At 39.8% G+C, this 18,963-nt stretch overlaps 1 protein-coding gene across 3 annotated transcripts in view; it reads right to left on the reverse strand.

The window, feature by feature from the left end:
* Nucleotides 1-18,963, reverse strand: part of LOC124112341 — a 38,243-nt gene that overhangs the window by 16,330 nt on the left and 2,950 nt on the right. Inside the window, exons 5-10 of one of the 3 annotated variants that reach the window (XM_048389646.1) lie at nt 18,043-18,267; nt 14,445-14,672; nt 12,589-14,029; nt 10,716-10,755; nt 10,106-10,133; nt 9,913-9,941 (exon numbers count right to left, since the gene is read on the reverse strand). In XM_048389646.1, coding sequence (XP_048245603.1) covers nt 13,305-14,029; nt 14,445-14,672; nt 18,043-18,267 — 1,178 coding nt within the window. In that variant the 3' untranslated portion in view covers nt 9,913-9,941; nt 10,106-10,133; nt 10,716-10,755; nt 12,589-13,304. Of the gene's footprint in view, nt 1-9,912; nt 9,942-10,105; nt 10,134-10,394; nt 10,756-12,588; nt 14,030-14,444; nt 14,673-18,042; nt 18,268-18,963 lie in introns of those variants that run through there. The other 2 variants (XM_046472408.2, XM_046472411.2) reach the window with 2 other exon arrangements.

Raw genomic sequence — 18,963 nt, forward strand, 5'->3', positions numbered from 1 at the left:
GGCAGTCAACTGACAAGAAGAGTCACATCATCAACATACTACTCAACTTCAAGAGAACCAAGGCAGTCAACTGACAAGAAGAGTCACATCATCAACATACTACTCAACTTACCCAACTTCAAGACAACCAAGGCAGTCAACTGACAAGAAGAGTCACATCATCAACATACTACTCAACTTACCCAACTTCAAGACAACCAAGGCAGTCAACTGACAAGAAGAGTCACATCATCAACATACTACTCAACTTACCCAACTTCAAGACAACCAAGGCAGTCAACTGACAAGAAGAGTCACATCATCAACATACTACTCAACTTCATGGGAACCAAGGCAGTCAACTGACAAGAAGAGTCACATCATCAACATACTACTCAACTTCAAGAGAACCAAGGCAGTCAACTGACAAGAAGAGTCACATCATCAACATACTACTCAACTTCAAGACAACCAAGGCAGTCAACTGACAAGAAGAGTCACATCATCAACATACTACTCAACTTCAAGACAACCAAGGCAGTCAACTGACAAGAAGAGTCACATCATCAACATACTACTCAACTTACCCAACTTCAAGACAACCAAGGCAGTCAACTGACAAGAAGAGTCACATCATCAACATACTACTCAACTTACCCAACTTCATGGCAACCAAGGCAGTCAATTGACAAGAAGAATCACATCATCATCTGATTACATAACTTACCCAACTTCAAGACAACCAAAGGATTCAACAGACAAAGAAGAGTCACATCATCAACATACTACTCAACTTCAAGACAACCAAGGCAGTCAACTGACAAGAAGAGTCACATCATCAACATACTACTCAACTTCAAGAGAACCCAGGCAGTCAACTGACAAGAAGAGTCACATCATCAACATACTACTCAACTTCAAGAGAACCAAGGCAGTCAACTGACAAGAAGAGTCACATCATCAACATACTACTCAACTTACCCAACTTCAAGACAACCAAGGCAGTCAACTGACAAGAAGAGTCACATCATCAACAAACTACTCAACTTACCCAACTTCAAGACAACCAAGGCAGTCAACTGACAAGAAGAGTCACATCATCAACATACTACTCAACTTCCCCAACTTCAAGACAACCAAGGCAGTCAACTGACAAGAAGAGTCACATCATCAACATATTATTCAACTTACCCAACTTCAAGACAACCAAGGCAGTCAACTGACAAAAAGAGTCACATCATCAACATACTACTCAACTTCAAGAGAACCAAGGCAGTCAACTGACAAGAAGAGTCACATCATCAACATATTGTTCAACTTACCCAACTTCAAGACAACCAAGGCAGTCAATTGACAAGAAGAATCACATCATCAACATACTAGTCAACTTCAAGACAACCAAGGCAGTCAACTGACAAGAAGAGTCACATCATCAACATACTACTCAACTTACCCAACTTCAAGACAACCAAGGCAGTCAACTGACAAGAAGAGTCACATCATCAACATACTACTCAACTTACCCAACTTCAAGACAACCAAGGCAGTCAACTGACAAGAAGAGTCACATCATCAACATACTACTCAACTTACCCAACTTCAAGACAACCAAGGCAGTCAATTGACAAGAAGAATCACATCATCATCTGATTACATAACTTACCCAACTTCAAGACAACCAAAGGATTCAACAGACAAAGAAGAGACATCATCAACATATTATTCAACTTACCCAACTTCAAGACAACCAAGGCAGTCAACTGACAAGAAGAGTCACATCATCAACATACTACTCAACTTACCCAACTTCAAGACAACCAAGGCAGTCAACTGACAAGAAGAGTCACATCATCAACATATTATTCAACTTACCCAACTTCAAGACAACCAAGGCAGTCAACTGACAAGAAGAGTCACATCATCAACATACTACTCAACTTACCCAACTTCAAGACAACCAAGGCAGTCAACTGACAAGAAGAGTCACATCATCAACATACTACTCAACTTACCCAACTTCAAGACAACCAAGGCAGTCAACTGACAAGAAGAGTCACATCATCAACATACTACTCAACTTACCCAACTTCAAGACAACCAAGGCAGTCAATTGACAAGAAGAATCACATCATCATCTGATTACATAACTTACCCAACTTCAAGACAACCAAAGGATTCAACAGACAAAGAAGAGTCACATCATCAACATATTATTCAACTAACCCTCCTTAAAGACAACCAAGGCAGTCAACTGACAAGAAGAGTCACATCATCAACATACTACTCAACTTCAAGAGAACCAAGGCAGTCAACTGACAAGAAGAGTCACATCATCAACATACTACTCAACTTCAAGAGAACCAAGGCAGTCAACTGACAAGAAGAGTCACATCATCAACATACTACTCAACTTCAAGACAACCAAGGCAGTCAACTGACAAGAAGAGTCACATCATCAACATACTACTCAACTTCAAGACAACCAAGGCAGTCAACTGACAAGAAGAGTCACATCATCAACATACTACTCAACTTACCCAACTGCAAGACAACCAAGGCAGTCAACTGACAAGAAGAGTCACATCATCAACATACTACTCAACTTACCCAACTTCATGGCAACCAAGGCAGTCAATTGACAAGAAGAATCACATCATCATCTGATTACATAACTTACCCAACTTCAAGACAACCAAAGGATTAAACAGACAAAGAAGAGTCACATCATCAACATACTACTCAACTTCAAGACAACCAAGGCAGTCAACTGACAAGAAGAGTCACATCATCAACATACTACTCAACTTCAAGAGAACCCAGGCAGTCAACTGACAAGAAGAGTCACATCATCAACATACTACTCAACTTCAAGAGAACCAAGGCAGTCAACTGACAAGAAGAGTCACATCATCAACATACTACTCAACTTACCCAACTTCAAGACAACCAAGGCAGTCAACTGACAAGAAGAGTCACATCATCAACATACTACTCAACTTACCCAACTTCAAGACAACCAAGGCAGTCAACTGACAAGAAGAGTCACATCATCAACATATTATTCAACTTACCCAACTTCAAGACAACCAAGGCAGTCAACTGACAAAAAGAGTCACATCATCAACATACTACTCAACTTCAAGAGAACCAAGGCAGTCAACTGACAAGAAGAGTCACATCATCAACATATTGTTCAACTTACCCAACTTCAAGACAACCAAGGCAGTCAATTGACAAGAAGAATCACATCATCAACATACTAGTCAACTTCAAGACAACCAAGGCAGTCAACTGACAAGAAGAGTCACATCATCAACATACTACTCAACTTACCCAACTTCAAGACAACCAAGGCAGTCAACTGACAAGAAGAGTCACATCATCAACATACTACTCAACTTACCCAACTTCAAGACAACCAAGGCAGTCAACTGACAAGAAGAGTCACATCATCAACATACTACTCAACTTACCCAACTTCAAGACAACCAAGGCAGTCAATTGACAAGAAGAATCACATCATCATCTGATTACATAACTTACCCAACTTCAAGACAACCAAAGGATTCAACAGACAAAGAAGAGACATCATCAACATATTATTCAACTTACCCAACTTCAAGACAACCAAGGCAGTCAACTGACAAGAAGAGTCACATCATCAACATACTACTCAACTTACCCAACTTCAAGACAACCAAGGCAGTCAACTGACAAGAAGAGTCACATCATCAACATATTATTCAACTTACCCAACTTCAAGACAACCAAGGCAGTCAACTGACAAGAAGAGTCACATCATCAACATACTACTCAACTTACCCAACTTCAAGACAACCAAGGCAGTCAACTGACAAGAAGAGTCACATCATCAACATACTACTCAACTTACCCAACTTCAAGACAACCAAGGCAGTCAACTGACAAGAAGAGTCACATCATCAACATACTACTCAACTTACCCAACTTCAAGACAACCAAGGCAGTCAATTGACAAGAAGAATCACATCATCATCTGATTACATAACTTACCCAACTTCAAGACAACCAAAGGATTCAACAGACAAAGAAGAGTCACATCATCAACATATTATTCAACTAACCCTCCTTAAAGACAACCAAGGCAGTCAACTGACAAGAAGAGTCACATCATCAACATACTACTCAACTTCAAGAGAACCAAGGCAGTCAACTGACAAGAAGAGTCACATCATCAACATACTACTCAACTTCAAGAGAACCAAGGCAGTCAACTGACAAGAAGAGTCACATCATCAACATACTACTCAACTTCAAGACAACCAAGGCAGTCAACTGACAAGAAGAGTCACATCATCAACATACTACTCAACTTCAAGACAACCAAGGCAGTCAACTGACAAGAAGAGTCACATCATCAACATACTACTCAACTTACCCAACTTCAAGACAACCAAGGCAGTCAACTGACAAGAAGAGTCACATCATCAACATACTACTCAACTTACCCAACTTCATGGCAACCAAGGCAGTCAATTGACAAGAAGAATCACATCATCATCTGATTACATAACTTACCCAACTTCAAGACAACCAAAGGATTAAACAGACAAAGAAGAGTCACATCATCAACATACTACTCAACTTCAAGACAACCAAGGCAGTCAACTGACAAGAAGAGTCACATCATCAACATACTACTCAACTTCAAGAGAACCCAGGCAGTCAACTGACAAGAAGAGTCACATCATCAACATACTACTCAACTTCAAGAGAACCAAGGCAGTCAACTGACAAGAAGAGTCACATCATCAACATACTACTCAACTTACCCAACTTCAAGACAACCAAGGCAGTCAACTGACAAGAAGAGTCACATCATCAACATACTACTCAACTTACCCAACTTCAAGACAACCAAGGCAGTCAACTGACAAGAAGAGTCACATCATCAACATACTACTCAACTTCCCCAACTTCAAGACAACCAAGGCAGTCAACTGACAAGAAGAGTCACATCATCAACATATTATTCAACTTACCCAACTTCAAGACAACCAAGGCAGTCAACTGACAAAAAGAGTCACATCATCAACATACTACTCAACTTCAAGAGAACCAAGGCAGTCAACTGACAAGAAGAGTCACATCATCAACATATTGTTCAACTTACCCAACTTCAAGACAACCAAGGCAGTCAATTGACAAGAAGAATCACATCATCAACATACTAGTCAACTTCAAGACAACCAAGGCAGTCAACTGACAAGAAGAGTCACATCATCAACATACTACTCAACTTACCCAACTTCAAGACAACCAAGGCAGTCAACTGACAAGAAGAGTCACATCATCAACATACTACTCAACTTACCCAACTTCAAGACAACCAAGGCAGTCAACTGACAAGAAGAGTCACATCATCAACATACTACTCAACTTACCCAACTTCAAGACAACCAAGGCAGTCAATTGACAAGAAGAATCACATCATCATCTGATTACATAACTTACCCAACTTCAAGACAACCAAAGGATTCAACAGACAAAGAAGAGACATCATCAACATATTATTCAACTTACCCAACTTCAAGACAACCAAGGCAGTCAACTGACAAGAAGAGTCACATCATCAACATACTACTCAACTTACCCAACTTCAAGACAACCAAGGCAGTCAACTGACAAGAAGAGTCACATCATCAACATATTATTCAACTTACCCAACTTCAAGACAACCAAGGCAGTCAACTGACAAGAAGAGTCACATCATCAACATACTACTCAACTTACCCAACTTCAAGACAACCAAGGCAGTCAACTGACAAGAAGAGTCACATCATCAACATACTACTCAACTTACCCAACTTCAAGACAACCAAGGCAGTCAACTGACAAGAAGAGTCACATCATCAACATACTACTCAACTTACCCAACTTCAAGACAACCAAGGCAGTCAATTGACAAGAAGAATCACATCATCATCTGATTACATAACTTACCCAACTTCAAGACAACCAAAGGATTCAACAGACAAAGAAGAGTCACATCATCAACATATTATTCAACTAACCCTCCTTAAAGACAACCAAGGCAGTCAACTGACAAGAAGAGTCACATCATCAACATACTACTCAACTTACCCAACTTCAAGACAACCAAGGCAGTCAACTGACAAGAAGAGTCACATCATCAACATACTACTCAACTTACCCAACTTCAAGACAACCAAGGCAGTCAACTGAAAAAAAGAGTCACATCATCAACATTCTACTCAACTTCAAGAGAACCAAGGCAGTCAACTGACAAGAAGAGTCACATCATCAACATACTACTCAACTTCAAGAGAACCAAGGCAGTCAACTGACAGTGAGTGAGTATGGTTTTGCGCCGCTTTTAGCAATATTCCAGCAATATCACGGTGGGGGACACCAGAAATGGGCTTCACACATTGTACCCATGTCGGGAATCGAACCCGGGCCTTCGGCGTGACGAGCGAACGCTTTAACCACTAGGCTACCCGACCGCCCCTAGTCAACTGACAAGAAGAGTCACATCATCAACATACTACTCAACTTCAAGAGAACCAAGGCAGTCAACTGACAAGAAGAGTCACATCATCAACATACTAGTCAACTTCAAGACAACCAAGGCAGTCAACTGACAAGAAGAGTCACATCATCAACATACTACTCAACTTACCCAACTTCAAGACAACCAAGGCAGTCAACTGACAAGAAGAGTCACATCATCAACATACTACTCAACTTACCCAACTTCAAGACAACCAAGTCAGTCAACTGACAAGAAGAGTCACATCATCAACATACTACTCAACTTCAAGAGAACCAAGGCAGTCAACTGACAAGAAGAGTCACATCATCAACATACTACTCAACTTACCCAACTTCAAGACAACCAAGGCAGTCAACTGACAAGAAGAGTCACATCATCAACATACTACTCAACTTACCCAACTTCAAGACAACCAAGGCAGTCAACTGACAAGAAGAGTCACATCATCAACATACTACTCAACTTACCCAACTTCAAGACAACCAAGGCAGTCAACTGACAAGAAGAGTCACATCATCAACATACTACTCAACTTACCCAACTTCAAGACAACCAAGGCAGTCAACTGACAAGAAGAGTCACATCATCAACATACTACTCAACTTCAAGAGAACCAAGGCAGTCAACTGACAAGAAGAGTCACATCATCAACATACTACTCAACTTCAAGAGAACCAAGGCAGTCAACTGACAAGAAGAGTCACATAATCAACATACTACTCAACTTCAAGACAACCAAGGCAGTCAACTTACAAGAAGAGTCACATCATCAACATACTACTCAACTTCAAGACAACCAAGGCAGTCAACTGACAAGAAGAGTCACATCATCAACATACTACTCAACTTACCTAACTTCAAGACAACCAAGGCAGTCAACTGACAAGAAGAGTCACATCATCAACATACTACTCAACTTACCCAACTTCAAGAGAACCAAGGCAGTCAACTGACAAGAAGAGTCACATCATCAACATACTACTCAACTTACCCAACTTCAAGACAACCAAGGCAGTCAACTGACAAGAAGAGTCACATCATCAACATACTACTCAACTTACCCAACTTCAAGACAACCAAGGCAGTCAACTGACAAGAAGAGTCACATCATCAACATATTGTTCAACTTACCCAACTTCAAGACAACCAAGGCAGTCAACTGACAAGAAGAGTCACATCATCAACATACTGTTCAACTTACCCAACTTCAAGACAACCAAGGCAGTCAACTGACAAGAAGAGTCACAACGTCAACATATTACTCAACTTACCCAACTTCAAGACAACCAAGGCAGTCAACTGACAAGAAGAGTCACATCATCAACATACTACTCAACTTCAAGAGAACCCAGGCAGTCAACTGACAAGAAGAGTCACATCATCAACATACTACTCAACTTCAAGACAACCAAGGCAGTCAACTGACAAAAAGAGTCACATCATCAACATACTACTCAACTTCAAGAGAACCAAGGCAGTCAACTGACAAGAAGAGTCACATCATCAACATACTACTCAACTTACCCAACTTCAAGACAACCAAGGCAGTCAACTGACAAGAAGAGTCACATCATCAACATACTACTCAACTTACCCAACTTCAAGACAACCAAGGCAGTCAACTGACAAGAAGAGTCACATCATCAACATACTACTCAACTTACCCAACTTCAAGACAACCAAGGCAGTCAACTGACAAGAAGAGTCACATCATCAACATATTATTCAACTTACCCAACTTCAAGAGAACCAAGGCAGTCAACTGACAAAAAGAGTCACATCATCAACATACTACTCAACTTCAAGAGAACCAAGGCAGTCAACTGACAAGAAGAGTCACATCATCAACATATTGTTCAACTTACCCAACTTCAAGACAACCAAGGCAGTCAATTGACAAGAAGAATCACATCATCATCTGATTACATAACTTACCCAACTTCAAGACAACCAAAGGATTCAACAGCCAAGAAGAGTCACATCATCAACATACTGTTCAACTTACCCAACTTCAAGACAACCAAGGCAGTCAACTGACAAGAAGAGTCACAACGTCAACATATTACTCAACTTACCCAACTTCAAGACAACCAAGGCAGTCAACTGACAAGAAGAGTCACAACGTCAACATATTACTCAACTTACCCAACTTCAAGACAACCAAGGCAGTCAACTGACAAGAAGAGTCACATCATCAACATACTACTCAACTTACTCAACTTCAAGAGAACCAAGGCAGTCAACTGACAAGAAGAGTCACATCATCAACATACTACTCAACTTACCCAACTTCAAGACAACCAAGGCAGTCAACTGACAAGAAGAGTCACAACGTCAACATATTACTCAACTTACCCAACTTCAAGACAACCAAGGCAGTCAACTGACAAGAAGAGTCACATCATCAACATACTACTCAACTTCAAGAGAACCAAGGCAGTCAACTGACAAGAAGAGTCACATCATCAACATACTACTCAACTTACCCAACTTCAAGACAACCAAGGCAGTCAACTGACAAGAAGAGTCACATCATCAACATACTACTCAACTTACCCAACTTCAAGAGAACCAAGGCAGTCAACTGACAAGAAGAGTCACATCATCAACATACTACTCAACTTACCCAACTTCAAGACAACCAAGGCAGTCAACTGACAAGAAGAGTCACATCATCAACATACTACTCAACTTACCCAACTTCAAGACAACCAAGGCAGTCAACTGACAAGAAGAGTCACATCATCAACATACTACTCAACTTACCCAACTTCAAGACAACCAAGGCAGTCAACTGACAAGAAGAGTCACATCATCAACATATTATTCAACTTACCCAACTTCAAGACAACCAAGGCAGTCAACTGACAAGAAGAGTCACATCATCAACATACTACTTAACTGACCCAACTTCAAGACAACCAAGGCAGTCAACTGACAAGAAGAGTCACATCATCAACATACTACTCAACTTACCCAACTTCAAGACAACCAAGGCAGTCAACTGACAAGAAGAGTCACATCATCAACATATTATTCAACTTACCCAACTTCAAGACAACCAAGGCAGTCAACTGACAAAAAGAGTCACATCATCAACATACTACTCAACTTCAAGAGAACCAAGGCAGTCAACTGACAAGAAGAGTCACATCATCAACATACTACTCAACTTCAAGACAACCAAGGCAGTCAACTGACAAAAAGAGTCACATCATCAACATACTACTCAACTTACCCAACTTCAAGACAACCAAGGCAGTCAACTGACAAGAAGAGTCACATCATCAACATACTACTCAACTTACCCAACTTCAAGACAACCAAGGCAGTCAACTGACAAGAAGAGTCACATCATCAACATATTATTCAACTTACCCAACTTCAAGACAACCAAGGCAGTCAACTGACAAAAAGAGTCACATCATCAACATACTACTCAACTTCAAGAGAACCAAGGCAGTCAACTGACAAGAAGAGTCACATCATCAACATACTACTCAACTTCAAGAGAACCAAGGCAGTCAACTGACAAGAAGAGTCACATCATCAACATACTACTCAACTTACCCAACTTCAAGACAACCAAGGCAGTCAACTGACAAGAAGAGTCACATCATCAACATACTACTCAACTTACCCAACTTCAAGACAACCAAGGCAGTCAACAGCCAAGAAGAGTCACATCATCAACATACTACTCAACTTACCCAACTTCAAGAGAACCAAGGCAGTGAACTGACAAGAAGAGTCACATCATCATCTGATTACATAACTTACCCAACTTCAACTTCAAGACAACCAAGGCATTCCACTGCCAAGAACAAGAGTCACATCATCAACATATTGTTCAACTTACCCAACTTCAAGACAACCAAGGCATTCAACTGACAGGAAGGCATTTAACTGCCAAGAAGAGTCACTTCATCATTTCAACATCAAGCTTATCTAACTTCAAAAGTCATCAAGGATAAGAGTTAACACAACTGTGACAGTATGGCACTGGAAATTCTGGCAGAGCTGGTGATGGATTGTGCTGGTGAAAACAAGTAATAGCCAGGGGATGTGTGGGATACAGATACCGCTATATACTTAGGGGCTCAACTTGTCAAAATAAGAGTCAAAACACACAAAAAAAAATAGTGATGTATCTGTCAAGATGACGCTTCATGATGCCTACCTGTCCCCAAAGTCCTACTGATGTGGTCTGTAGTGTGAAGCTGAAAGAAGAGATTCTGAGTTAGAAGTCAAGGAATAGTTTGGTCAAAAGAAAAAATAATGCTTATCATTTGTCTTGAGTGTATTTCGAAAAGTATTGACAGAGTAAAAGAGAGTAGGATACATTTTGAAATACACCACTCCAGGTGTAAAAACTGCATCAAACAGGGACGAGTATCAAGGTGAGTCATAAATCGTTTTAATACCCAAAGGATTAGAAATAACTGAATTAATAAAAATCGTGTGTGCACCAGTGCAAACATAATCTCATACACATCAATGTATTGTTTACATTATCCAGTGGGCATTGTTTATGCAATTCAAATCTTTTTGTGACTTAAGGTTGGAATGAAGTCACACTAGAAATGATGGCATAGCTGAAGATTGTTGATGTCATTCGACAATTGCAACCGATGTCATGATATGTGCATTTTTCTATAGGTGAACTTGAAAGGATTGAGAAATAATGGGTAATAAAGAAATTATTACACTTGTTCTCTTTAAGAAAATACAAGAATTCTGACACTCCCTTAGTAACTTAATCAGTATGACACACATGCTCTTATAATAATCTCTATTCATGAATCATCTGTGAAGAGATCACCCATTTAATAACAATACACCTTTATTCAACAGTGTTTAATAAAACCATGTGCAGACAGAGACCATTTTGCATCAGCTGGTCATTAATTATGGCATCAGTAGCACTGTGTAAATATTGATGAAACATCTACTCTATGCACAGACAGATAATCTCCTTCCAACAGACATATTTTTTCAACAACAGAGCTCCAGATAAGCTGCGTATCAGCGTAAAATACGCATCAGATATGCAGAAATATGCAGTAAAATATAATCCAAGCGTATCAAATACGCAACGAACATTACAAAAATAAAACTTGTGTGTATCATCAAAATATTGTGAAGTAACCCTGCGTATTTGATTAGCAAATCAGCAACTTATTTTGAAATTATAAACGGGCATTCCGTCAACCTTGCCAAACTCCGCGATGACAGTTACATCACACTTTCTTGTGGAGGTATCGTGGTATTTTTGAGTCCTATAGAGCTCTCGAACCCACACGACACCAGTTTGCAGGGACTAGATGAAACGTGTTTTTAAATAGTTAACTTAAATACGCACATGTGTAAAAACTAGTGGGTAACAGAAATTTGAATACCCAGATAGAATTACTGATACCCAATGATTTTAAAATGCATGGGTAAAATACCCACAACACCAAAAGCTTATTTGGAGCTCTGAACTGTGAATTTCGAAAATCTGCATATCAATTGGTTGGTCCTTTACAAGACATTTCATTACGACTCAAGCTTCAGGCTTGACATTTTTTTATTTAATTCTCAACATTTTACCTCTGCCAGTTTTATGAGATAGTTTCTGATGTACCATAATACAGTATTTGAAAATAAATTTACCGTATTCAATGTAATAAGCGCCCAAGGCACTCTCAAAATTAGAAATAGGGGTCTCTTATCATTAGAATATAATTTTGGTGAGAAAAAAAACAGAGTTCAAAGATTGTAAATTTTGTGGTTTATGCTGACAACCTGAAATGATATAAAAGAATAATCTGTACGTATTATACACGATAGATACACTTTCCAGAATTTAATTGCCCATAATTAAGTGTAAATATGACACACAACTTCAAGTGCGTGTTATACATGAATAAATAAGTCTTGTGTACATTGATGATCAATCGGAAAGGGTGCTAAAATTGGGATTGTTCACAAGCTAATATATCAGCAAATATCGCCATGGGCACTTATTACGTCAAATACGGTAAGTCATCAAATATATAGTAAAAACTTACATGTTGAAGTGGGGTAAGTTATATAAGCATATGATGATGGCTTGAGAGGAAGATTTGAGTTTCTGTTTTCATTGGTGGAGGAAGAGTATACTTCAGCATGAGTTTCTAAACCAGCTTTCAACAATTCCCATGCTGGTCTGGGAGAGAGAACATCTCTCTCAGAGGAACTTGAACCAGAGGTGTGCACATTTTCCATCCTACTGGCGCTTGGTAGTCTTGGGATCATTCTCCTGTATCCTACAGAGTGTGGCAGTCCATCTTTGACTCCTGCAGGCTTTGTGTTGCTTCTAGTAATCATCATTTCAGGTGTGCATTTAGGTCCACGTGGTGACTGCCATTTGGGAGACTGAGCCTGCTCATAGCCTGTTTGTCTCCTTGCAACAGGTGGCTTATCCACTGAGTTGGAAGTTGAAGGCAATGGAGCTATGCTGTTGAATGACCTGGCATGTCTGCCTGCCACCTTCCCTACTGGTGGACATGGTGCATATGATCTATGGCTGGATTGATGATCCTTTACTGCTGATGTACCAAGACCAAATCCAGAATCCAGGACCATGGCAGATTCCACTGATGTCTCTTCTGGTTCGACTGATGCGGACATCTTACCAAAGGACATGAACTGATGCTCTTTTGGACGTTGTAGTCTGGATGTGGTGGAGTCAGGTTTCTGTGAGTCCACTGTCTGCCTTGGAGATTCAATACTCTTCTCTGACACCTTATTGCTTGGTGCCCTTGAGTGTGGAAACCTTGAAAGAGACCTTGCCCCCCGTCTCTGGTGCCTTTCTGTCAGGTGGAGAAGGATGTAAGGATGGCCTAGGGTTAGCTGTTGGTGGACATACAGATTCAATCCTCCTGTTAGACTCAGCAGTATTTACTGGATCAGGTCCTCTTGATGTTCTTGTATCAAGGTTATTGAAGGATCTAATTCTAACATCTGAGCTCCTTTGTGATGGCTTCCCCATGATTCTCAAGGAATGAATATTCTTCTCCTCTTGAAAAATGGCAGAACCTGCAGATGCAAAGGCTCCACGTGTTGACATGATTTTGGAGGGAAGAAATTCTGATACATCTTGAGGTATCTCTTCTCGCTCTGTGTGACTTGTAGGAATAGGTGCAAGAGGGGATTTTGCTCTACATGACCCATTCATCACTGTTTTCAAAAATTTGGTCTCCTTTGGAGAATTATCAATCAGAACTTTAGGAGGACTATCCAGATCTCGCATGTGCTTCACAGGGGGAAGTGGTTTCCCTTTCTTGAGTGCATCAACAGGTTTTGAATCATCTTCATCAGTACTCTTGCTCATGTCGAGGAGTTTACAAAGCTCAGGTTCTGTAGAGCTGCCTGAATTTGACAGCTGGGAATCCACAAGAGAATCAGAGTTGTTGATAAAAACTGAGGGCAGGTTGGTTTTGGCAGATGCTCGCCTCAAGCTAACTCCATCTGTGAATAAAAAGGGTATTACACATGGTCAGCTATTTCACCAAGATCATAAATGCACACATTGGAAATAGATAAACAGATATCTTTTGTTTTGTGTATTGGTGAGTTGAAAAATTGTTGTTCATCATTAGTCAGATCTGATGACAAGCATGGATTATTGGATGATATTATGCCATAGAATCCAACATGACAGAAAATGTTCTCACTACATATACAGCCTGTGCCAAAAACTTTTTGTGTCATTTCTGTAGACTTTAATGCTAATGTGTGGACTATGCATAGCTATTCTTGTCAGACAGGAAGATGTTTTACTTGACTCTGGCTTCGGGCTAGTGGTTAAGCCAAAGACTGCATCTGGAGCATTTTTGTGTCAAAACATGTCAATATGCTGTTAACATGGAAACTTAAATCTCACCTATCTTGTATTTGCCTGATTTTGGTTTCTCCAATCCAAGAAGTCTGTACATTTCTGCATCTGAGGACAGTTCACTGCTGGAGGTGTCTGGCGTGCACATCTTTACTGGTCTCCTCACTGCCTTCTTCTTAGGTGGAGGGCTTGGGAACAGTTCTCGTGTTAGACCCACATGGCTCTCACGTGCCATGGCAAGAACTCTGTTTGGACGACGTGGTGTTGAACTTTGCTCTGCGATGGGTATATCAATTTTTTATTATCATGATAATCATTGATAGAAGGAATGACAGTCTAAGGATTCTTGTCACAACCCTAAAGTTTAACACCAAAGTTTTAGACTTAAATGAGCTTGAAATACAGTGGCAGCAATCAGCAATTGAGTCTCCCCTCTCCCCTTCCTTAGTGCACAGCTAAAGACTCAGATCCAAGGGGTGTCGCCATTTGGGTCATGTATGGTAGTTATATCCTGGTAACCAGTTATACGCCAACTTTTCAATTATTACATCAATGCTGTTCAAGCTGCATGTATGAGAATGACAGACACTTGGATCATGGGTTATTGCAAGAAAGTGTAAAGTGACGCACTGCTGATATGCACTTTTGTTCTTGGAACTGTACCTTATAATATCCAAGTAGCCATAGCTGGGACTCAATATATTTGTTTGGATAGGTGTCAACTACCTGACACTTGGGGTCAGGGAGAACCATGATGGTGATGTCATTGTATCCCAATTGTGTGGATCAATCCTCGTGATATCAATGATTGGATAGTCTGGTCCAGACTGGTTTATTACAGACCGCTGTCATATGACTGGAATATTGTTGAGTACAGTGTTAAATAAACAAACATGATTGGTGAAGGATAAGAATCACAGGCAAGGGGTAGATTTGATGCTGAATAGGATGGTTGTGTCATAGTAAAATTGCATGAATGTATTCTAACTTTGAACTCAAATCTGACTTAAAACATGTTTTTATCCACATTTGATGTCAAATGTACATGCTATTTTGGGCCAACAATATAATAACTATTACATTTTCAATTCAAAAATAATATGAGATGAGAAATTTATTTCAAACATTGTTAAACAAACACTTGTCTGTCCATTAATGGGATTCATGTGAAGCATGAATATTGCTACAATTTTAAGTATGTAAATTGTGTCGTTCATCAAATAAAGAAGAAGGGAACACACATACAGCAATATTCTTCATCTGTATGTACTTGAGAACAATACAATGATGTGATGAGGCGTGTTTGGTAGTTGGGAATGCAGGGATGAAAATCAGTTAATTAACAGCACCAGTGGTGATGTTTTAACACCAGTCCTTGACAAGTGAGCAGAGCTCACTAATACCCCCGACCTCGACTCCAACTCTGACTGCTCTTTAGGTCAGGGTCGGAGGTATAAAAATATTTCTAAGTTCAAAACATGAAAATAGGAATAATTTCTCAGAAAATCCACTCATCAAAATCAAGCTTTGCACTGCACCTCTCCTATTGATATAGAAACTGTACCCCTAATTGGTAAAGAATACATGAAGTTTTCAAGCTATAGGTCGCACAAATTTTTAAGTAAAAAAATGAGAAATAGCTGTATTTTATAAGAAATCCAAATATAGAAATCAAACTTTGCAATGCACTTCTCCTATTGATATAGAAAGTGTTTACAATGTTTGAAAAGAATCTATGCCAGAGTTTCAAGTTATAGGTTGCACAAAAAATATCCTCGGAAGGATGGACGGAATTCCTTGGTGTAACTCCATAACCTCGAACTAAAAGTTGGCATATAATAACGGATCTGAGCAGTACCACTACCAGTCTGAAGACTATCAAATGTGCTGATAATAACCTATTAAACTTTATGCTTCATCTTTACTGAATGAGTAAATATTTCAGCTATCTCACACCAGGTAAACAAGAGTCATCAGAAAGATGACATATCCCCCCGGCAGCTGTCTGTAAAGTAACCACAAGTAAATGTGCTATTCTGTATTCTGTGTTGTTTTTTTATGCAAACACATGACAAATTACAAGAAACATTGACTAAACAAGCGTACGGTCACGAAGTCATCTATATCCCCCGCCCATTTTAACACGTTATGGTCCAAAACCAGGTAAGTGACCCAACATTTCTTTTAGCCCATTTCAAAATAGCTGCAATGGAATTTCTAAAATAAACATTTCTAAAACTTATTAACTTCCTTAGTATCAAATGGCACCAGTTCAGTATGTGCTTTATATATATATATATATAGACATGCAATGTTTGGCATGGAAATATTTAACAGTTTATTTGTTTTACTCCATAAGTGAACCCACCCTATATTAAAACTTAAATCCATCTTGTTGCCATGGGAACGTAAAATTTATAAAATTCCTAAATAGCAAAAGGCACCAGTTCAGCAAGAGTCTGATAGACATGCAAAGTTTTGTTAGAAAGTTTTGAATAGGTTTTGAGTTATGCTCTGGAAACGAACTCTACCCTATAGAACCTAAGTCCAACTTGTTGCCATGGAAACGTAAAAAATAAAAATTTATAAAATTCCTCAATAGCAAAAGGCACAACTTCAGTATGAAACTGATAGATTTGCCAAGTTTCGATCAAATACACTGAATGGTTTTCGAATTCTGCCCCGGAAACGAACACCATCCCCAATTGAGTCTATGTCCAACTGCATTCCATAAAAAATTTTAAAAAAGAAAATTAGAAAAATCCCAAAATATCAAAAGGCACCACTACAGTATGTGCCTGATAGCTTTGCCAAGTTTCGATCAAATACTCTGAATGGTTTTCGAATTCTGCCCCGGAAACGAACCCCATTCCCAATTGAGGCTATGTCCAACTTCATTCCATAAAAATTTAAAAAAATAAAAATTAGTAAAATCCCAAAATATCAAAAGGCACCACTTCAGTATGTGCCTGATAGCTTTGCCAAGTTTCGATCAAATACACTTAGCCCCGGAAAAGGAAATGATTACGGACGGACAGACAGACTGGCTGATCGCTATATCCCCCGCATTATATGCCGGGGGGATAACAAATGATTGAAAACCATTCATGAGCAACCATCCACTTCATCAGTGTATGATGACTCGCAATCAGACAAATCCCAGAACCCAGTCTGTGTCAAAATATTTTGAGTCTAGTATCCCTAACATGATCATTTTCATTTTCAGTAGAATTTAGAGTTATGATGTGGAGTCATTGTGGACTTTTATTAGCTGAGTTTACAAGACTGAACAGAATGTTTTTTACAATCTGGCTTCTGACCAGTGGCTCAAGTTCCTAATCTCCATTTTAGTCAGTTTGTACGACCCAGCGGACTGTTTTAAAGCAAAAACCTGGACCTGTGCATGATAAAAACACTCACACAAACATTCATTTGTTTGTACATGGTTTGAGGCAGACTGCAAATAATCAAGTCTGGAACTAATAATCCACACCGTTGGGGTACAATGACACCCTGATAACCAAGTCACCAAGTCTGACCACCCTTACAGTCCACATAGGTTGCTTGGGACCTATTCTAACCCAGAACCTCTACAGGGTCTCAAATGTTTAAAAGAACTAGAAATTCAAGCTTAAAAGTAAGTTACCTCTTTCGGTCCTGAAGTCCTGTCCTGCCCAAAATGTCTTGCGAGTATCTGCATCTGAGGAGCAATCACTGCCTGATGATGCAGGTCGGTCCAGGGGGATGGACTTCGATTCAGATGACCTGGTGGCAGGAGGGTAAGGTGCTGGTGCTGGTTCTGGTGCTGGTGCAGCTGAGATTTCAAAGTCAGCATCAAGTGACCTCTCAACCTCATCGACAGGGGGCAATCCTGTGGGACAAAGCACAATATAATCATTTTTTAAATGAAATATGATCATCAATGTGTTGGATGTGGAGGATGATACACTAGGTCCTTATGCTCTATTTTATTCTTAATGTTTGAAAATAACTGGGATGCTGGGGCTTAATGCTCCTGTAGTATTTCAATTCAGGGACCCCAAAACCATTTACATTCAGCATAAGGGAACTGACAAGAAGCCCTCCAATTTTATGCTTTTATTTCAAACATTGGCTACAGTGCATCAGCATCAGCAGGTTGTTTTCCTTGTAACTACCCTGCATGTGCATGTGCATGTGCAGAGGTAGCACAATTCAATTTAGATGCGATGGAATGTAAAGTTTTGTTTCAGAGTTGTGCATTATTGTGTGCAGTGTATCATGATCGAAGCCCACGTGGTGTAAATAGGTTCAAGCTTCCCCCTGCAAGTGATATGACTTCGACAAAGCTCGAGGCTTCATATCACCCATGAGTGGGTCGCTGACATATATACTGGTACTTACACTACTAGGGTGCGTTAAAGCCATTGTTTCAGTGGGCCAATTATCTTAGTAACAACCACAGCATGCACAACATCCCGAGGTCAGACGCTAGGGAAGTGAGCCATGATTCGCAGTTTTACATCATCGTGCAAAGAGTTCGTGGCCAACATAGTGTCACTTGTCACCAAGTGCAAAAATATGTACT

This window comes from Haliotis rufescens, unplaced genomic scaffold (genome assembly GCF_023055435.1).
Source record: "Haliotis rufescens isolate VD_foot unplaced genomic scaffold, xgHalRufe1.0.p SCAF_8, whole genome shotgun sequence".
NCBI lineage: Eukaryota > Metazoa > Mollusca > Gastropoda > Lepetellida > Haliotidae > Haliotis > Haliotis rufescens.